This window comes from Cucurbita pepo, chromosome LG09 (genome assembly GCF_002806865.2).
Source record: "Cucurbita pepo subsp. pepo cultivar mu-cu-16 chromosome LG09, ASM280686v2, whole genome shotgun sequence".
NCBI lineage: Eukaryota > Viridiplantae > Streptophyta > Magnoliopsida > Cucurbitales > Cucurbitaceae > Cucurbita > Cucurbita pepo.
In genome coordinates, this window is record NC_036646.1 from 2,151,134 (window position 1) to 2,175,875 (window position 24,742).

Sequence of the window (24,742 nt, forward strand, 5' to 3'; positions counted from 1 at the left end):
TTTGGATTGGGTTGGGTTCAAATAAATGAAACGTTTGTGGATTGGTTTGGTTCATCAGTTACACTACAACTTAGATTGGATTGAATCGAGCCAACTCGAATTTATTGTTAATTTAAAAAAATATATTTTTTTTTTTACTATACAATTATATATACAAATATTTATTTTATTTTTATTTAATTTCATAATTATTTTATTATTATTATTATTATTTACTTTTCGACCCCTCTCGAAAATAATTTTTAACAAATTAGAAGGTAATTTTTAAAATTTTAAAATTTAGTAAAGTATATGTAACAGTTGAGTATATGAATGAACTGAGATCACATTTGAACGAGAGTGATCTTAAGAACATGATCTTTAAAAAATTCTTTATAATTTTACTTGTTTTTAGTTCATCAACTACTAAGGTGAATTCAAATATCTGATGTGAAGATATATGTTGTGAGATTCCACATTTGTTGGAGAGAGGAACGAAACGTTCCTTACAAGAGTGTGAAAACCTCTCCCTAGTATACCTATTTTAAAACCGTGAGGTTGACAGCTATACATAAATGCTAAAGTGGACAATATTTGCTAGCGGTGGGCTTGAGGTGTTATATATGGTATTAGAGCCAGACACGGGGTGGTGTGCTAGCGAGGACGTTGAGCTCTACAGAGGTGGATTGTGAGTTCTCATATTGGTTGGAGAGGGGAACGAAACATTACTCATAAGGGTGTGAAAACCTCTGCCCAGTAGATCCGTTTTAAAACCGTGAGGTTGACAACCATACGTAAATGGCTAAAGTGGACGATATCTACTAGGGGTGGGCTTAGACTATTACAAATGGCATTAAAACCAGATACCGGGCGGTGTGCCAGCGAGGACGTTGATCCCTAAGGGAGTGGATTGTGAGATCTCACATTGGTTGAAGAGGGGAACGAAGCATTTCTTATAAATGTGTAAAAAACCTCTCCCTAGCAGATGCGCTTTAAAACCGTGAGGCTGACAGCAATACACAACAGACCAAAGCAGACAATATCTACTAGCAATGGGCTTGGGTTGTTAAGCCTTGATATAGGTGTATATGGGTCGAGTTAAGGGTATTTTTTTGGACCAACCGTGAATTTATAAGTTGGTCTATTTACCAACCCGATTAACAACGGCAACCAAATCCAACCTATTCAACCTAAACTCGAGTTGGGTCAGGTCGAGTACGTAGGTTCGAATAATCATGGTATAAAATCTAGTTAGTTGATTCAAATGGCGATGCAACGAAGGGCTAAGATCAACCAGCAGACAAGAGAGATAACAAACGAGAGACATGTCAATAACAACTCGAGAATAATATTTAAAATAATAATTTTTTTTTTTGTAGTTACTATCAGTAAATTTGATTAAATGTTGTATATTTTGTTATTAAAAAAATAGAATATTAAAAAAAAAAGAGATTAATTTAGTTATTAAAACTATTAAAAAAATATATATTAGGAGAGAGAAGTGGTTGTTTGTTTTCATGGAGAGTAAATCTCTCTCTCTCTTTCTCTCTCTTCTGAAAATTGAAGTGTGGAGCCCAAATTCATGAGCCTTTTTACACTTTTTTTTTTTTTTTTTTTTTTTTTTTTTTTTTTTTNAATATCCATCAAATCCTCTCTTTCAGTTCTTCAATTCCTCATTTCTTCAATTCTTCCCCCAAAATATTCTCTACGTATCTTCTTCAAATTCTCGTTTCTTATCCCTTTTCCTAATCCAAATCCGCAATCAATTGATCTTCTTCTTTGATTCCTTTCCAATCGATCTTCTCTTCCTGCGATTCAACAATCCGATATTCGTTATTGATTCTGTTTTGTCTCTGTGTTTTTGTTTCTGTTTCGATTTGATCGTTTAATGGTGGTGAAACTGGTCCGATGGACGTCTTGGCAGACGTTCTCGTCGAGAAAATACGAGGCGATCATCAATCTTCGCCGATTGGAAGGTTTGGCGAATCTATCGCTGAAGGATTCGAGTGGTTTAGTGGTGGAAATCAAGTGGAAAGGGCAGAAAATTATAGGTCTGAGTTCTTGGCGACGGTCTGTGAAGAGGAACTACACAGATAAGGGCAATGTCTGTGAAGATGGAGCATCGGTGGATTGGAATGAAGAGTTTAGGATTTTGTGTTCAATTCTCGGCTCGAAAGAGGATCTGATTCCTCCATGGAAGCTTTCTCTCACAGTTCTTCAAAAAGTAAGAAATCGATCCCTCAACTTTTCGTTGAAAAATTCTTTGTTCTTAACGAATTTATTGCTCGCTGTTTGAATTGATTGAATTAATGGTATTGAATTTTTGTCATGCTGTTTCTTCTGCTTGGTTCCCATGGAGGATTTGACTTTTGATGATGAAGACAAGTCGATTTTAATTATTTTGCCCTTTTTGTAATTTTTTATGTTTTTTTTTTCTTTTTTTGCTCTCTAATTTTCCTTTTGGGTTGGGGCTGGTGGGATGATTTGATATTGATATTCCAATTTTCCTTTTTGTGTGTTGACTTTTTCTATAGTTGAAAATAAAAATAATTAGAACATTATCTTAATTATGTGTCCCCATGTTATGATATGCAATTGTCACTTTATGATATAATTTTCAAACAGTGTAGTATTCAAGGAGATGTCATCATCTCTCATAAATTGAATTTAATGTGTTCCGCTTTCTATGTTAATAATTTTATAATCAAAGTCATTTCCTTTCTTATAAGGATATGAAAACATCTTTCTAATATACGTGTTGTGTTTTAAGACTGTGTCTGAGCTGACGACAATGCGTAACGGACTAAGACAGACAATATTTACTAGCAGTAAGTTTAGACGGTTCCAAATGGTATCAGAGTTAGTTAGCGTGTGATTGGTGTGCTAGTGAATACCCTGGTCCTCAAGGGGGGTGGATTGTAAGATCCCACATCGAATGGAGAGAGGAACGAAGCATTCCTTACAAAAGGTGTGGAAACCTCTTACTAGTAGAGAAGTGTTTAGAGCCCGTCATCGGGTGATGTGTTAAGGTGTGACTGGTGTGCTAGCGAGTACCCTGACCCCCAAGAGGGGTGGAGAGGAGAACGAAGCATTCCTTACAAAGAGTGTGGAAACCTCTTACTAATAGAGAAGCGTTCAGAGCTTGTCATCAGGCGATGTGCCCTGTGACTGGTGTGCTAGCAAGTACCTTGACCCTCAAGGGAGGTGGATTGTGAGATTCCACATCGGATGGAGAGGGGAATGAAGCATTCCTTACAAAGGGTGTGGAAACCTCTTACTAGTTGTAAGCGTTCTGAAACTGTGAGCGTTGACAGTAATATATAATGGAGTAAAACAAATAATATCTGCTAGCGGGTAGTAACTTAAGTGGTTACAAATAAACCATATAAAAATAATTTGGTAGATCCCGAGCCTTGTCTTGGCCCGCTATGTTAAACGAAGGAAAGGGCCTTTGGGAGGTCCTTTCTATTCCCTTTGTAAAATATTGGAGTCTGTCAAGATTTTCTTTTGCTCGAGTGGGAGCCTTCAGCCTCTCTCAATCAGTTTATCCTGTCTTTTGGGGCAGTGATTTAGCACTTAAAATGGTATCACTAATTGAGATCAATATTTTTTTTACTAACTCATTACAGGGAGAAAACCAAGTACTTCGAAATAGCTATGCTGTAGTCGGGACTGCATCACTGAACCTTGCAGAATATGCTTCTTCATATGATGGAAATGAGATTCCGATCAGCCTTCCTCTCAACGTCCGTGGCAGCACTGCAGCAGAGCTTAGCCCCTTGCTCCTTGTAAGTTTTAACACATTTCAACTTCAACAACATCTGCACATCTTGTTCCCTGATGTAATTCGTCTTCGATTTTGCAGCTCTCTCTTAGCCTCGTGGAGCTGAGAACTGATACAAAGCCTTCGAGGACGGTGCGGAGGTCGATTATGCCTGTGACGCTCTCCCCAACTTCACCATTTGCTTTGTCAACAGAGAAAGAAGGGTTATCTGCAATAAGAGCAGGTCTAGATAGAGTTAAAATATTTAGACATTGTGTATCAGCAGGAAAACCCGAGGAAGTATTCCATGAAGAAAACATTGCTACAGTTGATGGGTTTTACATTAAGGATAAGGATTCTTCTCAGAGTTCTTCGCTTGATTCGGACTCGATAGATGATGGTGGGAACGAGGAGGATTCACGTGTTCAGGAGCTATTTGGTTATGAAAAACTAGCCCATGCCAACCGTGTAGCAGGAATTTTCCTCCCTGGTACAAAAACCAACAATGGAGATGAATGTTGGATCTATTGTGGCAATGGTGCAGGATGCTTGGACATTGATAGTGATAGTTCACAAACTACACAGCAGAACTCGATGCGCAAAATCTTGTCGTGGAGGAAGAGGAAGTTAAGCTTCAAATCTCGTAAAATTAAAGAAGAGCCTCTTCTGAAGAAACATTATGGTGAAGAAGGTGGAGACGATATCGACTTTGCCCGTAGGCAGCAGAGCACAAATGAGCTTTTCACTTGGGTATATTCTCAAGACCTGAACTGCACTGTGTTTCGCTCTGCTTTACTCAGACTTTGTAGGTATTTCTTATAGCTCAATGATAATGGCCTCCTGTTCTTCTTGTTCTTGCAGTGGTATAATCTGGAGTTATCAGCAGCTGCATTTGGAGATGATAACTTTGCTGTGGGTAGTTGGGAACAGAAGGAGGTAACCAGTCGAGACGGACACTTGAAAGTCAACACCGAAGTCTTCTTCGCCTCTATTGATCAAAGGAGCGAGCGTGCTTCTGGGGAAAGTGCCTGCACAGCTCTAGTTGCTGTTATTGCTGATTGGTTACTTTCCAACCAAGATGAAATGCCCATCAAGTCTGAATTAGACAACTTGATCAGAGATGGATCTGCAGAATGGAGAAACCTTTGTGACAATAAAGACTACCTGGAGCAGTTCCCTGATAAACACTTTGATCTCGACACGGTGATTGATGCAAAAATCCGACCTCTATCTGTTGCTGCAGAGAAGTCATATGTTGGATTCTTCCACCCAGAAGGATTGGAGGAAGAGGGTGTTTTCGAGTTCCTTAAGGGCGCCATGTCTTTCGACACCATATGGGATGAAATCAGCCTCCTTGCAGCAGACCTTCCAACAAATACAGGTGAATCGATGGTCTACATTGTGAGCTGGAATGACCACTTCTTCATCTTGAAGGTTGACAAGGATGCTTACTACATCATAGACACTTTGGGCGAGCGGCTCTACGAGGGGTGCAATCAAGCGTACATTCTGAAATTCGACAGGGAGACAGTAATTAGTAGATTACCAAACAAAACAAAGGCATCAGAGGAGAAAACCTCCGACACAAAGCAATCAAAGAACACAGAGTCATCAGATAAGAAAGCCTCCATTGACACAAAACAATCAAAAAGCAAAGAGTCATTGAAGGAGAAAAACACCATTGACACAAATCAATCAAAGAGCTCAGAACCATCAGAGGCAGAACCATCTACTACTGATGTGCCACAACTAAACAATACAGAGATGTTAGAAGAAAAACCGCCGGTCGATGTCATGCAACCAAGTGACTCTGAAGAAGCTACAACACCAGAACAGTCAAGTAGCCCAAAAGAAGCTTCGACTGAGAACAAAGATGAGTCGAGGAATGATGATGATACAGACGAAGAGGTTGTATGCACAGGGAAGGAGTGCTGCCAAGAGTATATCAAGAGCTTTCTCGCAGCAATTCCGATCAGGGAGTTGCTGGAAGATGTGAAGAAGAAAGGTTTGAGTTCATCAACACCCCTTCATCAACGGCTACAAATAGAATTCCACCGTGCCAAAATGATGTTGGATGAATCAAATTTTGGCAAAAGCAACGACTAAGGATTAATTACATAAGTTAACTCAAAAGCTCTGTTTTAGTTCTAATTAACTTTTGGAGATCCTTCTTGTTTAAACCACTGTACTAAGGAATGAAGTATTGAAGAGGGCATAAGTTAAATGTTTATAAAGCCCATTAATTCCATACTTACTAAATTCCTTGTAATTATTGCTCCACAGATTTCATGACATATATATATTTAATAAAATAATGTGTACCTTTTGTGGATTTGGAACAAATAAACTTAAGTTTCAGGTTAATTTGATGAAACAAATCCCTATAATCGTCTAAAAACTTGAGCATTCACTCCAAATTTGCAATAGCTACCCAATCTATTAGATCAGAACTATAGAATTATCTTGTTCTATTATTATGTAAAAAAATTATTCAAAAGCTAATGGGATTTAATGATTTTTATCTCATAAAACAAAGAATTTCAAATGACTAAACAACTAAATAACTAATTATGGTAAGTGACCACCAAATAGCAACCAGTGACAGCAGCAGAGAAACCCCAATTCAAGACATTAATTCCTCAGCTCTACGTTGAAATAACTACTCTACAAAAGAATGTGAAGTAAAGGCTGCGAGTATATTCACTCAGCTAAGAATATTGTAAGTAAGATCGCCTTCACTAACCGTATAGAAAGGTCTGTCCCTCAGACACCTCCAACTGGAAAGAGCTGTTGTACAAGTTTAACCACTCCCAGCATGGATGCATCATTCTGCAGTCAGCATTCAAATTGGTTAAAGTTTTATGGTATTTGATATGGGGAAGAAAAGTTAGATATTAACAATAATCGTCATGAGAAATAAAAGTAGAGATTTTCCTTCCCATTTTAGGTGATGTTCGCCTTACCACGTAGACAATATCAAAAGTGCACTCGTAGCGTAGCGGTCAAGAGAGTTTTTGATGGTGTCATTCCTGCAAAAGGAGCTTATTATTGAGTACAAGAATGAATATTCATACGACCCAAACAGGGCCTTAATTCTCACCTAGCACAAACATATTTTTTTATAGTATGTGTTCATACAAAAACCCCAAACAGATGACATCGACGCAAGGAAGTTTAAAAAGATTACGTACAAAAACCCCACGGATATCCAAGTGTCGTACTTTGAACCATCTGAAATCCCCAAATCCCCTATGTGGTCACCAAATTGTCCATTTTCTTACAGAGGCACTATTATCAATAGCGCCATCTACATCACCCAATTGGTCATGAAGAGGAGCAGCCATATCAAGAGCACGCTCATTTTTATTTAAACTATGAATTAACATACCAAAAGCTCATTCAAATGTAACAATCATAACAACCGCTAATAAAATGACCAAGGAAAAGTAAAAGCCATCTAAAAAAAGGAAGGTACCCTGAAATGATAAGAATCGATCCGATTGCAACTTCAAATATGGAATTCATCCACCCACGTAGTTTTTGTGTATCCATACGACTTTTGTTCTTGCCATTTCTTTATTTTTTCTAAACCTGAATTCTTCATTCTTTTTCTTGATTTAATCTCTCTATTCATTGAATATTCAATTAAAAATGACATTACAGACAAAAGAAACAGAAGGGGGTCGCTTCAATTTCCCAAGACTCGAGACGGAGATTTTCCTAATAACGATCCAAATATTCTTAAAAGATCCGTGAAGCTTCAGACTCAAGACCTGGTCCAGGAAGTAGAAAAGGCAGGTATCAAAAAAGGACGCAAGGAAGCTTTCGATATTGAGCTTCGTTTTCTCTTCTATCGAAATGGTAGGACGATATTCCAAAGGGTGGTAATATTTATAAAGTTCATCCGTCCTAGAATAATATTCAGGGTTTCCCTGCTTTAGAAGATTATGAGTGGCTATACATGTTTCAATCTTGTCAGCAAAGCATAAATCAAGTTCATCAGGTTGAAAAAATAGAGATTCACTAAGAAATCTTCACGAAGTTAGCACAGTAATAGTCATCAAATCTTATCTTTCCCTACGCAGCCATCAATCCAGTATCACGCTAGCATCAAAGTCAGAAATGACCTAAACAAGATCTCCTACTGTTATTTCTATAAACAGCGGTCAAGAAATGCGAGTATACTAGCATTTATCCACAGAATACTTCAGGCTCAAAAAGAAAGAGCAAAACCTGGAGCTTATGCAAACCTGAAAGGCGCGTAGAGTCGAGTTTCTTCTTCAGCAGATCGGAATCTACAATAACTGCCTCAGAAGCCCTCACGAACTTATTTTCCTCCATCCCAATCACGATTCGGCTTCCGAAAAACAACGCCTACGAGAGAAAAACGAATAGAACAGTACACGAACATCAAAAAACCGATTACTGAAGTGAAAATGCCGCATAACCGTGCAAGAGAATATTGGATTTGACGCAAATGATTCGGCAAAAACAATCGAGCACAGCAGAAATGAGTATTGAAAGCAACCTGGAACCGAATGACGGAGAAGACGAACGAAGCTTAGATGTGGAATTGAAGCGAAGAGGAATCGTTGAAATGCATTGGACTCGACGACTCATCTGATCGTTCGCCTGAACTCAATGAAGAAGTATCGTTCTTTTTCGGTACGGAAGGGATTATTTTATTGGATTTTTGCATTTTTTTTTTTTCTTATTTTATTAAATTATCGATTAAATATTTTATTTCACTCTTAATCCAACCTAGAACATAATTTAGAGGTAAGAATTATACATTATATATATATATATATATATAAATATATATATACATATATAAATATATATATATATATATATATATTTTCTTCATTTCTACTTTAAAAATGAAAATCTCAAAAACTTTAGTATTAAAAACTAAGAGAGCAAATGTGAGATTGTCACATAAAAATTAATTTATTCAACTGTGATTAAAGCTTTAACCTTATAAATCTCGAGTTTTTAAAGCTTTAACCTTATAAATCTCGAGTTTATATCAATTAAAAAGAGAGATTTATATCAATTAAAAAGATCTTGCATTTGTAAAGCACTTAATCTATTGAGTCCTAAGGAGACATAATCTCGAGAGACAACTCTGTCTTTTGCCTTATACTTCGAGATGGCTCCTCAAACCAATCATGTAGCCAGCCAAACTATTAGTGATAGGCTGAGTTTTAAGCCGCTATCTTTTTGGTAGACAAAGTATCAATTACACGAAACATCTTAGAAGATACAACACAACTTGCAGACAATATTGAGTTCGATTACCACAACGGTTGAACTAAAAAAAATGTTCGATCCGAAAACCCAAAGCAAAGTCATGAGAGCTTATGCTCAAAGTAGACAATATCATATCATTGTGGAGAGTCATGTTCGTCTAACTTAGTATCAGAGTCATCCTCTAAACTTAGTCATGCCAATAGAATCCTAAAAAATGCCAAACAAAGGACTCCAAAAGAAAAAAGAGTCAAAACTCCTCGAAGGCATAGTAAAAAGTGACTAAGACACCAAAAGAAGGAGTCGAGCCTCAAGTAAGGGGAGGCGTACTTTGTTCAAAGGAAGGTGTTGGATGAAAGTCCCACCCTAGCTAATTTAGGAAATCATCATGGGTTTATAATCAAGGAATACTATCTTCATTGGTACGAGGCCTTTTGGAGAAGAAGCCCAAAGCAAAGCCATGAAAGCTTATGCTCAAAGTGAAGAATATCATACCATTGTAGAGAGTCGTCTTCTTCGTCCCTATGAAGTAAAACAGTAAAATGTACAGATATTCACCACACCACTATTAAGGTTGAAAAAATGAGTAATCCAAGGCACAAAAAATAACAAACTGATGTTTTGACTGTAAATGTAAGGCTAAACGTAAGATTTTTGGCATTATCATTGCTTCTCGTTCTCCTAAGGCACAAAAAATAGGTGTTCATCAACAAGCAAAGGTGAAAATAAGAGAAAAATCTTGGCACTTGGAAAAGAACCACAGATCGTTCTGTTTCCCAATCCTATTTTATCTGCAACTCCAATACATAATATTTGAATGCTTCATAAGCTAGATAGAAAAACACATTTGAGGGGAAAGAACATAAAACGAACGCGAAACTTACTTCGTAATTCTATGACTGAATCAACATAAAATCCATCTATTTATTTTCAGAAAACCTGGATGACTGGCGGGTGGTGGTTCGCGCGCTAGATCCGATTCATCCTCCTGAAAACATTCAAAATCATTGTTGCGCACACTGCACTCTCTGGGCACCTCCATGCATATCTTCATCTTCGTCGTATGCCTCTTGTACCTGCTTCCTGCGCATCTCTTCCTCGATGTTGACATCATGGAGAGTGGTCTCTTCGCATTCATCCAACTCCATATCTGATAGCTGCACCGAAGATCTGGGTGGCAGCACGCCCTCGAGTGCCTTGCATTGTTCAGGGTTCAAGGAGTCTGGGAAGTCGACACTGAAGTGGATGTAAAGTTTACCCTTCATGAATGGCCTCTGGTACATTGGCANAAAAATGACATTACAGACAAAAGAAACAGAAGGGGGTCGCTTCAATTTCCCAAGACTCGAGACGGAGATTTTCCTAATAACGATCCAAATATTCTTAAAAGATCCGTGAAGCTTCAGACTCAAGACCTGGTCCAGGAAGTAGAAAAGGCAGGTATCAAAAAAGGACGCAAGGAAGCTTTCGATATTGAGCTTCGTTTTCTCTTCTATCGAAATGGTAGGACGATATTCCAAAGGGTGGTAATATTTATAAAGTTCATCCGTCCTAGAATAATATTCAGGGTTTCCCTGCTTTAGAAGATTATGAGTGGCTATACATGTTTCAATCTTGTCAGCAAAGCATAAATCAAGTTCATCAGGTTGAAAAAATAGAGATTCACTAAGAAATCTTCACGAAGTTAGCACAGTAATAGTCATCAAATCTTATCTTTCCCTACGCAGCCATCAATCCAGTATCACGCTAGCATCAAAGTCAGAAATGACCTAAACAAGATCTCCTACTGTTATTTCTATAAACAGCGGTCAAGAAATGCGAGTATACTAGCATTTATCCACAGAATACTTCAGGCTCAAAAAGAAAGAGCAAAACCTGGAGCTTATGCAAACCTGAAAGGCGCGTAGAGTCGAGTTTCTTCTTCAGCAGATCGGAATCTACAATAACTGCCTCAGAAGCCCTCACGAACTTATTTTCCTCCATCCCAATCACGATTCGGCTTCCGAAAAACAACGCCTACGAGAGAAAAACGAATAGAACAGTACACGAACATCAAAAAACCGATTACTGAAGTGAAAATGCCGCATAACCGTGCAAGAGAATATTGGATTTGACGCAAATGATTCGGCAAAAACAATCGAGCACAGCAGAAATGAGTATTGAAAGCAACCTGGAACCGAATGACGGAGAAGACGAACGAAGCTTAGATGTGGAATTGAAGCGAAGAGGAATCGTTGAAATGCATTGGACTCGACGACTCATCTGATCGTTCGCCTGAACTCAATGAAGAAGTATCGTTCTTTTTCGGTACGGAAGGGATTATTTTATTGGATTTTTGCATTTTTTTTTTTTCTTATTTTATTAAATTATCGATTAAATATTTTATTTCACTCTTAATCCAACCTAGAACATAATTTAGAGGTAAGAATTATACATTATATATATATATATATATATAAATATATATATACATATATAAATATATATATATATATATATATATTTTCTTCATTTCTACTTTAAAAATGAAAATCTCAAAAACTTTAGTATTAAAAACTAAGAGAGCAAATGTGAGATTGTCACATAAAAATTAATTTATTCAACTGTGATTAAAGCTTTAACCTTATAAATCTCGAGTTTTTAAAGCTTTAACCTTATAAATCTCGAGTTTATATCAATTAAAAAGAGAGATTTATATCAATTAAAAAGATCTTGCATTTGTAAAGCACTTAATCTATTGAGTCCTAAGGAGACATAATCTCGAGAGACAACTCTGTCTTTTGCCTTATACTTCGAGATGGCTCCTCAAACCAATCATGTAGCCAGCCAAACTATTAGTGATAGGCTGAGTTTTAAGCCGCTATCTTTTTGGTAGACAAAGTATCAATTACACGAAACATCTTAGAAGATACAACACAACTTGCAGACAATATTGAGTTCGATTACCACAACGGTTGAACTAAAAAAAATGTTCGATCCGAAAACCCAAAGCAAAGTCATGAGAGCTTATGCTCAAAGTAGACAATATCATATCATTGTGGAGAGTCATGTTCGTCTAACTTAGTATCAGAGTCATCCTCTAAACTTAGTCATGCCAATAGAATCCTAAAAAATGCCAAACAAAGGACTCCAAAAGAAAAAAGAGTCAAAACTCCTCGAAGGCATAGTAAAAAGTGACTAAGACACCAAAAGAAGGAGTCGAGCCTCAAGTAAGGGGAGGCGTACTTTGTTCAAAGGAAGGTGTTGGATGAAAGTCCCACCCTAGCTAATTTAGGAAATCATCATGGGTTTATAATCAAGGAATACTATCTTCATTGGTACGAGGCCTTTTGGAGAAGAAGCCCAAAGCAAAGCCATGAAAGCTTATGCTCAAAGTGAAGAATATCATACCATTGTAGAGAGTCGTCTTCTTCGTCCCTATGAAGTAAAACAGTAAAATGTACAGATATTCACCACACCACTATTAAGGTTGAAAAAATGAGTAATCCAAGGCACAAAAAATAACAAACTGATGTTTTGACTGTAAATGTAAGGCTAAACGTAAGATTTTTGGCATTATCATTGCTTCTCGTTCTCCTAAGGCACAAAAAATAGGTGTTCATCAACAAGCAAAGGTGAAAATAAGAGAAAAATCTTGGCACTTGGAAAAGAACCACAGATCGTTCTGTTTCCCAATCCTATTTTATCTGCAACTCCAATACATAATATTTGAATGCTTCATAAGCTAGATAGAAAAACACATTTGAGGGGAAAGAACATAAAACGAACGCGAAACTTACTTCGTAATTCTATGACTGAATCAACATAAAATCCATCTATTTATTTTCAGAAAACCTGGATGACTGGCGGGTGGTGGTTCGCGCGCTAGATCCGATTCATCCTCCTGAAAACATTCAAAATCATTGTTGCGCACACTGCACTCTCTGGGCACCTCCATGCATATCTTCATCTTCGTCGTATGCCTCTTGTACCTGCTTCCTGCGCATCTCTTCCTCGATGTTGACATCATGGAGAGTGGTCTCTTCGCATTCATCCAACTCCATATCTGATAGCTGCACCGAAGATCTGGGTGGCAGCACGCCCTCGAGTGCCTTGCATTGTTCAGGGTTCAAGGAGTCTGGGAAGTCGACACTGAAGTGGATGTAAAGTTTACCCTTCATGAATGGCCTCTGGTACATTGGCATACCCTCATCGTTTATAGCCTTGAATTGGTCTGCACAAATTAAGATAGGAACGGAACGATGTAAGGAAATGCCACTACACAAAGTAGAAAAAACGCATCGGACGTGTTGGCGTACCAGGCTTAACTACTTCGCCAGGATGGGATTTGATGAGAAGCTGGCGGCCATCCAAGTGTGTCAGAATAAACTGAAAACCACAAAGAGACTCGACGAGAGACAAGGTATGCTCCACAAAGAGGTCATCGCCCTTTCTCTTAAACTTCGGGTGCTCTTTTTGTTGTAGGACGAAAACGATATCCCCAGTAACGGTGTCAGGCTGAACAAAAACCGATCACATCAAATATGTCAAATTGCAAGTAGTTATAGCACCCCCGCCCCCCGGAAAACAACAAGAAGAAGAATGCAGTCTTACCGCTTCATCCGCTTCACCAGGGAATGTAATCTTCTGTCCATTTTGCATACCCTTCTCCACAATTACTTCCAAAACTTTCTTCTCCTGTACAACCTTTTCACCCTTGCACTGTGAGCAACGATCTTTATCGTTAATGGTTTCACCAGTCCCCTTGCATTCATTACAAGGATGCTGCATTTGTTGGATCATAGAGGGGCCGAGGTGTCTGATGGAAACTTTCATACCAGATCCTTGGCAGCCAGGACATTTCATTGAAGCACCAGATTTCGAGCCCTTACTGTGATTGTTGTAGCAAAGACCACGTGAGTTCAGAATATAACGACAATTAACGAAGGGAAAACAAAACGCACCACCATCACAGGAACTCACCCCTTGCACTTCGAGCAAATTACATTGCGCGAAAGAGAAAGCTTCTTCGAACTTCCGTTATAGAGATCTTCCAAGGAGACCTTGAGGGGATGGATAACATCCTCACCCCTCCTTTGCCTTCGAGCCCTACTGCTACCACCACCTAAACACAATCTCAAAATGGATATCAATTGCTTATGGTAACCCCATATTACATAATTCAACATTACAGTAAATAATTATTACCACCAAATGGGCTTCCACCAAAGAAAGACTGGAATATGTCAAATGGATCATGACCACCGCCACCACCCATTCCTTCCTTGAGGGCGTCCTCGCCATATTGATCGTATATCTCACGTTTCTCTGGATCACTAAGCACCTCATACGCTTGTGCCAACTCCTTGAACTGTGTCACAAATGGAAATTTTTCAAGAGGTCAAGATTTTTCTGTTAGAGTAACACTGCTGTCCCAACCAGTTTTCTTATGCTTAAGTTTGGAATAAATTCGTCGAGGAAGAACAATTAGAACAACGACGAAGTAAAGTAACCAAGCAAACAGAGACGACTATTATATACTTTAATCTAGCTTTCCAGTTGAAAAGAGGATAAACTAATTACAATACAATATAACACATCACAATTAAATTCAGATCATTCGCTCGACGAGTTCAAATGTCATACGCATCGTAAGAAGACCAGCAATTACTCTAAAGATCATCATAACCTTATCAAATGACTCCGTTGATTAACATACAAGCGTGTTAAAGCAACTTCCACAATTAAAACTCAAGACGAGCAACTACGCAATAGATCTAAACATCACGATCCGCCACCATTACTCATCAGTAAAACACGTTAGAAACACACAAAATTAGAAAATCAACAATTCAAGAACACCAGATGAAGGAGATAAAATTCACCTTTTCAGGGTCACCACCCTTATCAGGATGGTTCTTGATAGCGGCCTTTCTATAAGCCTTCTTTAGATCGTCTTGCGACGCGTTCTTCGAGACTCCGAGAATCTCATAGTATTTGGTATTGTCGCTCTTCTTGGGCCTTCCAAACATTCTGCCTCACCGATCAGATCTCAACAAACCCTAACGAAAGCAATCAAACCCAGATTAATGATAAAAACAAGATCTCGAAAGCAAATTCCAAGGAGGAAAACAAAGAACTCGATAATCGATGAATCGAAGCGCGAAAAAAATTAAAAAAAACTCGAACCTTGTAAGAGCGAAAAGGGCGATCTTGAAGTGAACGATCGGGTAGAGAGATCGGTGACCTGAGAGCAGAGAAACCAAAAGGGACGCTCGAGACGGCGAGGTGGAGAGAGGGGTTCGAAAGTCTCAGATCTCAAACTATAAGGAAATAATTCGGCGGTCAGGATTGTTTCCTTGCAAGATGTGGTCAGCTGTGGCTTGGGGGTACTTTCGGCATTTCACACTAAGGCGGCCAAACCCACATATGTCTTAAGAAGGATCTAGAATTTTCTTTTTTCTTTTTTTTTTCTTTTTTTTTTTTGCCTCTTTTCTTTTGTTTAATTAACACAAATTAAAACATTAATTATTGTACTTTAAAATAAATGCTAATTTAATAAATAAAAAATATATTTATTTATTTTATTTCGAAAATACTCGAAAAGTTTACATAATAACTTTAAATTAAAAAAAAAATCAATATTATCCATAAACTTTTAAAATAATTTAAAAAATTAATTTTATTTTAAAATTTTTAATAATATTTCAAAAAAAATACTGTTTAATTTTAAAAAACTCCACAACTTTGAAACAAATAAAAAAATAATTTTAAATTTTAAAACTAATATCAACCTCCTATACCTTTATTTAAAAATAAAAAATAAAATTTTTTACCGTTGGGATCGAGAAATTTACTTTTTAAATGTCAATTTTGATATATCACTAAATCCTTTTGGACGTAGTTAATGGTAATGATTGTACGTTGGTAATTTCGTAATTACCATAATCGTAATTTTTTGTGTGATGATGATGATTTAGTAGTAATTACACGTTAGTTTCTTCAGTGCTACCTATAATCACCTTTAATGTGATAATAACGATTTGATGGTGATACAAGTTGGTTATTTCGTAATTACCATCGTAGACATCTAAGGATGATGGAAACAATTTCGTAAAAGGTTACGAGTGGTGTGTTCGAGTAGCTGTTCACTAAGGTCCCGTGTTCTTTGTTCTTTAATCATATAAATGCATATTTAGCTCAAACAGAGGGCTTCTTCCCGAGTATTTTCTTTGCCCATATCGTACTCCGACTTGGTGGTTTCCATTGACTATCTATGGTCGAGAGCTCTCGGATTCCTCACCTTGACAAAAAAAAAAAAAAAAAAAAAAAAATTAAACATCGACTTTTTAAATTCCAGATTTGGACTTTTTATTAGCTGGTCCGAGTAAAGCTCCCAATGAAAAATATTGACTTTGATAAAGAAATGATAGCAAGCACGAACTAGGGTTAACTTAGCTATTGGTCTACAATTAAGGTAAGTAGGTCAATTACTGACCGATCAAATCAAACAAAATCGAGCTTGGATAGAACTAAACAAGATTGGACAAGAGTGACAGCTACGCGCAAGATGGTAGAGGAACTGATCATAGGACAACTATGAAATTCTTAATATATATTTTTTATTTAAAACATTTCCTTATTTGATTTGGCCTATACTTAATAAAAAAAAATCAAATTTAATTTAATTATATATATATATATATATAACATGTTTTGTTTAAATAATTAATCGACAATAAATTTATTAAGCATGTGTGACATATTATATCAAATATACTAATTTAAATAATATAAAAATACATGCCGCTCACAAAGTCAAACCTTCCTTTTCAAAATATTTTTGGTCAAAGTGTCTTTATCTTTGCTACACTATCTCGAGAGTGACCTATGTTACGTCGAGGAAAATAAACCAACCTATTTATATAATTCTCACTGGAAATTTCCTTTGCCCATATCGTACTCCGACTTTGTAGTTTCCATTGACTATCTATGGTCGAGCTCTGGGATTCCTCACCTCGAAAAAAAAAAAATAATAATAAACATCGACTTTCCAATTTCAAGATTTTGACTTTTTACCAGTTAGTCCGAGTAAAGCTCCAAATGAGAAACATTGACTTTCATAAAGAAATGGTAGCAAGCACGAACTAGGGTTAATTAGCTGTTGGTCTACAATTAAGGTAAGTAGGTCAATTACAGACCGCCTCCGATCGAATCAAACAAAATCAAGCTTGGATGGAACTGAAAAAGATTGGATAGGAGTGACAGCGACGCGCAAGATGATAGAGAAGCTGATCATCGAACAACTATGAAATTTTTAATATTTTTTTATTTAAAACATTTCCTTATTTGAAAGTCTATATTAAAAAAATAATAATTGATTTCCTTATTTTATTTAATATTTAATATTTTTTTTTGTGGTAATAACATTGTTTAAATAATTAATTTGTGTGACGTATTAAATCAAACACACTAATTTAAATAATATAATAATACACGCGCTCACAAAGTCAAACCTTCTATATTATTGGTCAAACTGTCTTTGTCTTTGTTACACCATCTAAAGAGTGACCTATTTGACTTTTTGAATATTTATCATTAATTAAAATTTGTCTATTTCCGCACGATTTTTTTTTTTTTTTTTTTAAATTTACATTTATCTCAAAGCTTGGAACCGGGACATCAGATTGTATACTAAAAAAAATAAAAGACAGCTAAGATTATAGAACATAATTTGACGTTGACCAAAGAAATATTACGACCGTTTTATAATTATTTAATTTTTTTAAAAAATAATAGATAAAAATAGTGTTAAATTTTAATAAAAATGTTTAATAAAATATTTTAATGATTATGCTTAAAAAAAAAAAAAAAAAAAAAAAAAAAAAAAAAAAAAAAAAAAAAAAAAAAAAAAAAAAAAAAAAAAAAAAANTACGCTGCTGCATAGTTGAGTAAATATAGGAGTGGCCGCAAAAGCGGGTTTTGCCGGTGATTTTGGAGCGACTGCTTCGAAGGGAAGAGAGGGAATCTGAATTTCTTCTTCTTCTTCTTCTTCTTCTTCTGATTGATGGTGTTTTCTTCTTCTATCTGAGCAATTACTGCTGCAAAAACGGCGAGGTAAGGCGACAGAACGGAATCAAATTCAAGAAAATGCCAAAACTCGAATTCAAACTTGATGATTCTTATAAATTCTTGGGGAAATTCAAATCCCTTTGTTTTCTTTTTGGTTCACCACTTGAAAATCAGTTCCGAGAGCTTTTCGGTTGTGTTTATTGTCGCTTTGGCTGTTGTTTTCGATTTCGGTTTTCTATGGAGTGGATTGTTTTTTAGTGCGATTTTACTGTTGGATTGTGATTCTTGTTTGAGCTTTGAAAATGTATAATGCAGCTTGTTTTTCTTAGTTGCGTTGATGAATGAGGACCTTATATGGCTTTTTAACTTGTGAGGTTCTGAATTTAGAGTGAGTTTTATAGGCATTTTCTTGTTTTGTGGCTGAGAAAGGGCGAGAAAGAGAGAGAAAACACTGATTTGAGAGTTTATTGGGGGTTTAGATTGAGGTGATTTGATATCTTTTACGTTCTTCACTGTTCTTTGGCTGTAAATCAAGTTTCAGTAATGTGAATGAAGCTTTCAATTGAAGATGTCTGATGAAGATTTTGGGTCATCTTTTGTTGTCGTGAAGTTTATTTGTTCTAAAATTTGATTGTCTTTTGTTTTCACCCGTGATTTCGGCTGCTATTAAAGATATGTTTGCCAGGGAAATGTTTCCTTTTCATATTGTCCTTTTCGTTTCCAACCAAAAACTTAGCACTTTTAAAAGCTAAGAAAGAGGCTGATGCTGATGGGAAACTTGTGATCTAGTCCAGTGCCTCACCATGTCAACAAGGCAAACTCACCTTCCTCCTCGCTGTCCGATTCAAAAGAGAACAACTGCGGGTTCAATTAATGGTTCGGTCGCGTTATCCCCACCTGTTAATGAATTCTTTCTGCATCGTGACACTCCTTCACAAAGTTCTGTGTTGGAGGATGAGCCTGTATGGCTTGGTGAACTATTAAGCGACTGTGAATCAAATTCGAAAGGAAAACCACTTCGTCGCTCGGCTAGTGACTCTGTCACCCTTTTGGATGGTCTTGCAGACTCGTTGAGGAGTCTTTGTATTGAAAAAGATGTGGAGAATTCAGTTGACAATGAAGCTTGTGAACAATGGGATCCATCTTGCATTTATGGACCTAACTCACCTAGGAAAAAATGCAGTTCAGATTTTTCAAACTACAATATGGTTTCTGCATTATCGGAATTTGTTCATCTTCACCATGCTACACCAGTGCACACAGATATTTGTTCGGTTGGCGAGAGCTCTTCTTCAAAGTTAAATGGAGACATTAGCGAATCAGTTAGGGAGGTTAACTCTGATGAAAACGCAGCAAAACGGTCAGATTCTAACATTTTTATTTTCAATTCCTCTGGCATTATTTTTCTTGTTGATTATACGATTAGATCATTATCTTATTCGTTCATTGATGATGCGTTGTTATTTGGTGACGAGTCATGTTACATCTGTTCTTGATAAGATAACGTAAGCAACCATGGTTCCCTCGGGGACATTCGACACAATTGGAAAGATAATGTAAATGACTATAAGTATGAGATCAAATATGCGATGAAGAACCTGTGGCATTCGCCTACACCCGACATGTCACAAAAACGTGCATTGTCTTTCTCAAATCTGAAACAGGGTCCAAGTGTTCCTGCCTTTTTGCCTGTGTCATGCATGACAAGAATTTGTGTTCTTTCCTTTCTCTTTCCAATAGCTTGTTTGTCAAATTAAAAACTGTTTGGAGATACATTGTCCAATTTAAGCTGATGAAATGATACCACTCTTTACATTTTAGTAAATGTATGTATGGACGAGGACGAGTTTAATTTTTGGTATCAACTACTTCGATATATAGATTTTGATATCGAGAGTTAAACCTTGATTATTGCTTATGCCTATAGGTCCCTGTTTCTATTTCCAAAAAGTATTGTGATAGGTAAACAAGTCTAATGATTTCCCTGCAGGCATAACGGGCAGCGCTCAAGGGTTCGTAAGCTTCAATACATTGCTGAACTGGAGAGGAAGGTTAATGTTCTCCAGGTAATTCCATTGGAACATTTGGGCTAGCCTATGATGATCAACCCTTATTGGACTGATGATACTTTTCTGATTTCTGGTCATTTTTTGCACTATATTTTTTTTATAAGAAACTTGGAGATGCAAAAAGAAAGACAACTTAAGGGGCCGGGGGAGGAGAGACGCCCCTCCCAAAAACAGCTGCTTACAAAAACACCTGGAGAAATGTATTTTTTGCACTATTAGACATCCATCTAGTATAGAATACTATAATTTTGATAATTTATAAGCTGATAAGTAGGGATGTGCTAGGTATCCATGTTGAGGATTGTTGGGAGGGAATCCCACATTGGCCAATTAAAGGGTTGATCATGAGTTTATAAGTAAGGAATACATCTCCATTGGCATGAGGTCTTTTGGGAAAGCCAAAAGCAAAGCCATGAGAGCTTATGCTCAAAGTGGACAAAATCATACCATTGTGGAGAGTCGTGGTTCCTAACATGGTATCAGAGCCATGCCCTTAACTTAGCCATGTTAATAGAATCCTCAAGCGTCAAACAAAAAAGTTGCTAGCCTCGAAAATGTAGTCAAAAGTGACTCAAGTGTTGAACAAAGTGTGTATTTTGTTCGAGGGCTTCAGAGAAAGGAGTCGAGCTTCGATTAAGGGGAGGCTCTATGGTGTACTTTATTTGAGGGGAGGATTGTTGGGCGGGACTCCAACATTGGCTAATTAAGGAGTTGATCATGGGTTTATAAGTAAGGAATACATCTTGGCACGAGGCCTTTTGGGAAAACCAAAAGCAAATCCATGAGAGATTATGCTCAAAGTGGACAATATCATACCATTGTGGAGAGTCGTGGTTCCTAACAATCCAATCACACAAAACACAAGATCTTAATTTATTGCAATATCAAGACAAACTACCATGTGACAATAGCCTTTTGAGAGGGCTCTCTCTCCCAAAGTCCCACAATGGAAACTTCACTAAAATGACCCCCCAAACTAAGGTCTGCAACACTCCTATTTATGACCTAGATACATCTAACTAATTACCGCTTTGTCCTTACTATTAACATACTAATCTTTCCCATATAACCCAAAGCAAACAATCCCAGTACTCTCACAAGATGTTACTTGGGACCTAGTTAGAATTTTGCTTCTTGGTCTTCCACCTCTAAAGATCGTTTTTTAAAATCATGGCGTGACCGAAAGTTTTGCCAATTGGGAGTCTTCTTTGTAATCCTTTGTTGTGTGGGGGCATCTCATCTCCCCTTATTGTACTTCCTCTTTTGGTGAGGAGAACTTTTGTTTCTTATTATAAATAAATAAGAAAGCTTTGATTACATGCAAATTACTAATGTCTGCACCTTTCATCTTCGTAGTTGCAGAATTGTTATTTAACAAGAAAGCTTGATGCTCCTTAAAAAAAGTTCTTTAGAAATATGAATGCCATTCTCTTTTGCTTTTTGTTTATAAGAAACTTGAGAACGTGTGGCTTTATCTATGGAGAACGGATGCTGTTTTCTTTTACTGTCATAATATTTCTTCAGAAAAATATAAACCACAGCCAAAAGCTTTCATCTCATTCTGCAGACTGTAGAATCACAGCTGGCAATACGAGTAGCATCACTGCTTCAAGAACGGGTGGCTCTATCGATGGAGAATAGCAAATTAAAGCAGCAGGTTGCAAGAGTTCGACGAGAAAAATTGACTTCAGAAGGTAACTTTGTTTGCCTCTTTCTTCTCATTGAATTCGGTTTGCTTGGAACTTGCAAACAAGCAATTGTCGAGAAATTGTTTTCGTGTATATATATAACTTGTTTGCTAAAATTTAACAGTGTGAATTAGATGCTGGCTCACAATAACAAATATTTTGACTATCCTGACATGCATCATGAATTGAAAACTCTCAAATAACAAATAACATGTTGATGTAAAGAGACTACCAAAGAATATAAGGTGGTAAGGAGGATTTTCTTTTATCCTCCCAAAGCCTGCAGCCTGGAATTATAAGGCATCGGGAACGGCCTCTGTCTCCTTCCCGATCCTCCTTTGTTTCTCTAATACTCCTTCCATTCCGCTGCTCTCTTTTTTCTGTCATTTGTTTCTGAGATGTCGTTTTTAGCGAGATTGGTTGGAAGTATTCCATCCTGAGTAAGTGAGTGATTGAGAAAAACAGCTCTAGTACGGCGTTTGATGTTAGATATAAAGGCAGAAGAGTGAGGTTTCCCAAGTCTTAAAGACCACTTTCCATTTTATTCTTATAGTTCCTTAGCCAGCTTACTGGTTTCTCCAGAAGTGTCGTCGTATTCTCTAAGCTATGAACTTCTTTAGGGAACCCTGGACCGTGTCTCTCGGTTGAGAAGACTTCTAACAATCGGCCCTAATCTTCAATTTTGACAACAGTGAAAGGAAAAATGTTGGTGTTCTCTTAATCCCATTCAACTGGAGGTACCAAATCCTTGGTATACATGGATAATAGAGAGACCCAAGACAATATTTAAACAAGTCTTTACTACTTGGCTAGGCCCTTGGAAAAGTTTAAACAAGTGAGATGTTTATGTTTGATGAGTCTTACAAGCCCATTTAGTGGGAAAGGAGCTTAGGAGGAGTCGATTGATGATACCGATGCTAGTCCTTTTAATAACGAGAACTTTTGGAGAGCCTTCTAGGAACTATTCAAAGATCAAACGTGTTTCTCCATTACAAGTCAACTTAGCAGACATTAACAAAGAAACCAGTCGAGTTGACTGAACCTTTAATCTTTATGAGGAGATCTATTGAGGAAGTTTACATTTTACAGAACATGGAGAAGAGTAGTCAAGATATACACAAATCTTTTTCTCATCTACTAATGGTTTGATTGAGATTATACCCCTCACTTTTGGAAGATTCGGGGATCCCACGACTAAGGTAGTCGCTCCAGAGATCTCACAGCAGCTTCCGGCTTTGCCAGCGAATCCTGCCTTTTCAATTTTTGTTGGGAAAGAACCTCTACACAGTTCCATTTCCAACTAAAAAAGCAAAAGAGTGAACTACCGTAATAGATCTGAGAAGGCCACCAACTTAACATCTTCCATTAGCGTTAGTTATGAATAATGATGTTGTGTGATTGTGTCTAAGAGTAATGTTTCATCTTGAACAGATTATGGTCAATGAAGATCATTAGTTTAAATGTCTGTGGCCTAGTGTCAGCGAGTAGCTCGGTGAAAGTGAGTATTTTTAACGATGTCTTGATTTAGTGTCCTACTAGAGACCAAGTTTTCTACTTTGATGGAAGGCTTGTTGAACCCATTCGGAGCTCTTTCTCTAAATTGTGCGGGCTGTTCGAATTCTGCAGTAATTTGGTTGTTCCAATCATATTACTTGCTCCCAAAATGACTGATTTGGGACGTTTAGGGGCACAAGTTCAAAACATTATACGCTTGAAAAAAGCCTGTGGTATAAGTCGATGATTTAAGAAACTTAGATTCAGGGAACCTGTTTCTGGAGTGCTAAGCATAGAAACTCTGGAATCAGGCCTCACCACAGACTATACATGAGTTCGGACATTTTATACCAAACCCATCCGAATATGAACCTAGCAGCAAAATACCCGTCCATTCTCATCGTCCCAACCAGCATATGGGTTTTATTATATTTTTTATATGTTTAGGTAATCGAAGCAAAGGTAAATTTTAGTACGAGTAAGAGTAAGGGATCTAAACTTATTACTGAGATTTCTACCATGATCAAAACTCCCCACAGTGGGAGAATCTTTGTCTTTCTGTCCATTTTCCTATAATGTTCTCACTGATCATCATGGGCAAAAGAACGAATTCATCATTTACTGAATACCATAACTTTTCTTCTAATGGTGCTTAAAACTCACCTTGCTACAGGCAGACACCAGGTACTCAAGAAGGAAGTGGAGAAATTGAAGGTTGTATTTGCAAAACAGCAAGTCAAGAGCTCATTTTGAGCCATGTTCTCCCGATTCGTTTCTCGGCCGAGTAGTCGGAGGGAAGACCGAACCAACCATCGAAGGATCAACCATAGAATCCATGTGACTGAACTGCTTGCCTCCTGCTGCCATTGGCAATTATTTTCTGCCAATGAAATGAACACTGATCTGACCCCCTAGGATATATTTGCAGGAAAAAAAAAAAAAAAAAAAAAAAAAAAAACTTGAACTCCTGATCTTTCTTTCTCATCTTTGCGGTCTCTCTGTGTTTGAAAATGAACCTTTTGGATTGGAGGAAGAAGGAAGGGTTTTGAAGTTGAAAGTTTTTTTTGCAGCCAAAAATTGAAGAACAGATTGAAAAAGAAAGACAGGAAAATGGACCTACAATATAATCTCTCATCATTGTTCAAGCAAATTTTATCTACGCATCTTTTCTTTTTTCTTTTTGGAATTTGAAAGAGAATGATTTATGGCGACGTGTTACCGAACTAGGAATCAAATCCTCAATATTTTAAGCATTTTTGGAATTTGAAAGTTTGAATTTTGTGTACTAAATTTGTAATTTATTTATTTTAATTCAAAGAAATTTTAACGGCCCAAATCCACCTTGGGTAGATATTATCTTGTTAAAAAAAAAATTTCGGTGTTCTAAAAAAAAAATTTCGGACTTTTTAAAACACATATGCTAGGGAGAAGTTTTCACGCCTTAT

The 24,742-nt window shown here is 37.1% G+C and overlaps 3 protein-coding genes and 3 long non-coding RNA genes across 10 annotated transcripts; 2 read left to right on the forward strand and 4 right to left on the reverse strand.

Moving 5' to 3' along the window:
• Positions 1-1,661: 1,661 nt before the first annotated feature.
• On the forward strand, positions 1,662-5,990 carry LOC111801369. The gene is made up of 4 exons (XM_023685346.1): positions 1,662-2,203; positions 3,609-3,767; positions 3,845-4,492; positions 4,604-5,990. Exons 1-4 carry the CDS (start codon positions 1,868-1,870, stop codon positions 5,846-5,848), a joined length of 2,388 nt encoding a protein of 795 aa, XP_023541114.1. The 5' UTR covers positions 1,662-1,867; the 3' UTR covers positions 5,849-5,990.
• LOC111801373 lies at positions 3,258-4,174 on the reverse strand. Its single transcript, XR_002816129.1, has 2 exons — positions 4,085-4,174; positions 3,258-3,971 (listed from the first exon to the last, which is right to left on the reverse strand). It is a non-coding gene; the product is annotated as an uncharacterized LOC111801373 (long non-coding RNA).
• Positions 5,148-8,374, reverse strand: LOC111801372. The gene is made up of 5 exons (XR_002816128.1): positions 8,271-8,374; positions 7,993-8,116; positions 6,706-6,771; positions 6,486-6,571; positions 5,148-5,251 (listed from the first exon to the last, which is right to left on the reverse strand). It is a non-coding gene; the product is annotated as an uncharacterized LOC111801372 (long non-coding RNA).
• Positions 8,375-9,629: 1,255 nt separating this feature from the next.
• On the reverse strand, positions 9,630-15,320 carry LOC111801370 (dnaJ protein homolog). Of its 2 annotated transcripts, XM_023685348.1 has the most exons (8): positions 15,164-15,320; positions 14,860-15,036; positions 14,183-14,345; positions 13,958-14,099; positions 13,589-13,865; positions 13,294-13,492; positions 13,163-13,208; positions 9,630-10,267 (listed from the first exon to the last, which is right to left on the reverse strand). In XM_023685348.1, the coding sequence occupies exons 2-8, from the start codon at positions 15,004-15,006 to the stop codon at positions 10,000-10,002; spliced, it is 1,242 nt and encodes a 413-aa protein (XP_023541116.1). In that variant the 5' UTR covers positions 15,007-15,036; positions 15,164-15,320; the 3' UTR covers positions 9,630-9,999. The 2 variants fall into 2 exon arrangements, with proteins under 2 accessions (XP_023541116.1, XP_023541115.1); XM_023685347.1 differs by lacking the exon at positions 9,630-10,267 and having other exon boundaries at positions 12,525-13,208.
• Positions 15,321-17,907: 2,587 nt separating this feature from the next.
• LOC111801987 (basic leucine zipper 34) lies at positions 17,908-24,354 on the forward strand. 4 transcript variants are annotated; one of them, XM_023686243.1, is made up of 5 exons: positions 17,908-18,091; positions 18,836-19,406; positions 20,037-20,112; positions 21,683-21,809; positions 23,971-24,354. In XM_023686243.1, exons 2-5 carry the CDS (start codon positions 18,850-18,852, stop codon positions 24,048-24,050), a joined length of 840 nt encoding a protein of 279 aa, XP_023542011.1. In that variant the 5' UTR covers positions 17,908-18,091; positions 18,836-18,849; the 3' UTR covers positions 24,051-24,354. The 4 variants fall into 4 exon arrangements, with proteins under 4 accessions (XP_023542011.1, XP_023542008.1, XP_023542010.1 ...); XM_023686240.1 differs by having other exon boundaries at positions 17,910-18,091; positions 18,719-19,406; XM_023686242.1 differs by having other exon boundaries at positions 17,917-18,091; positions 18,732-19,406.
• On the reverse strand, positions 21,799-24,047 carry LOC111801988. Its single transcript, XR_002816218.1, has 2 exons — positions 23,961-24,047; positions 21,799-22,239 (listed from the first exon to the last, which is right to left on the reverse strand). It is a non-coding gene; the product is annotated as an uncharacterized LOC111801988 (long non-coding RNA).
• Positions 24,355-24,742: the final 388 nt, after the last annotated feature.

What these genes read in the sequence shown, in the direction of transcription:
- LOC111801369 (XM_023685346.1), top strand. Translation starts at nt 1,868, where the DNA reads ATGGTGGTGAAACTGGTCCGATGGACGTCTTGGCAGACGTTCTCGTCG. An exon ending in CTCTCACAGTTCTTCAAAAA is followed by an intron (nt 2,204 to 3,608) that starts GTAAGAAATCGA and finishes AACTCATTACAG; the next exon opens with GGAGAAAACCAAGTACTTCG. An exon ending in CAAATGAGCTTTTCACTTGG is followed by an intron (nt 4,493 to 4,603) that starts GTATATTCTCAA and finishes TTGTTCTTGCAG; the next exon opens with TGGTATAATCTGGAGTTATC.
- LOC111801370 (XM_023685348.1), bottom strand. Translation starts at nt 15,006, where the DNA reads ATGTTTGGAAGGCCCAAGAAGAGCGACAATACCAAATACTATGAGATT. An exon ending in TGGTGGAAGCCCATTTGGTG is followed by an intron (nt 14,100 to 14,182) that starts GTAATAATTATT and finishes GATTGTGTTTAG; the next exon opens with GTGGTGGTAGCAGTAGGGCT. An exon ending in CTGGTGAAGCGGATGAAGCG is followed by an intron (nt 13,493 to 13,588) that starts GTAAGACTGCAT and finishes GTTTTTGTTCAG; the next exon opens with CCTGACACCGTTACTGGGGA.
- LOC111801987 (XM_023686243.1), top strand. Translation starts at nt 18,850, where the DNA reads ATGTCAACAAGGCAAACTCACCTTCCTCCTCGCTGTCCGATTCAAAAG. An exon ending in GGAAGGTTAATGTTCTCCAG is followed by an intron (nt 20,113 to 21,682) that starts GTAATTCCATTG and finishes CTCATTCTGCAG; the next exon opens with ACTGTAGAATCACAGCTGGC. An exon ending in AGAAAAATTGACTTCAGAAG is followed by an intron (nt 21,810 to 23,970) that starts GTAACTTTGTTT and finishes ACCTTGCTACAG; the next exon opens with GCAGACACCAGGTACTCAAG.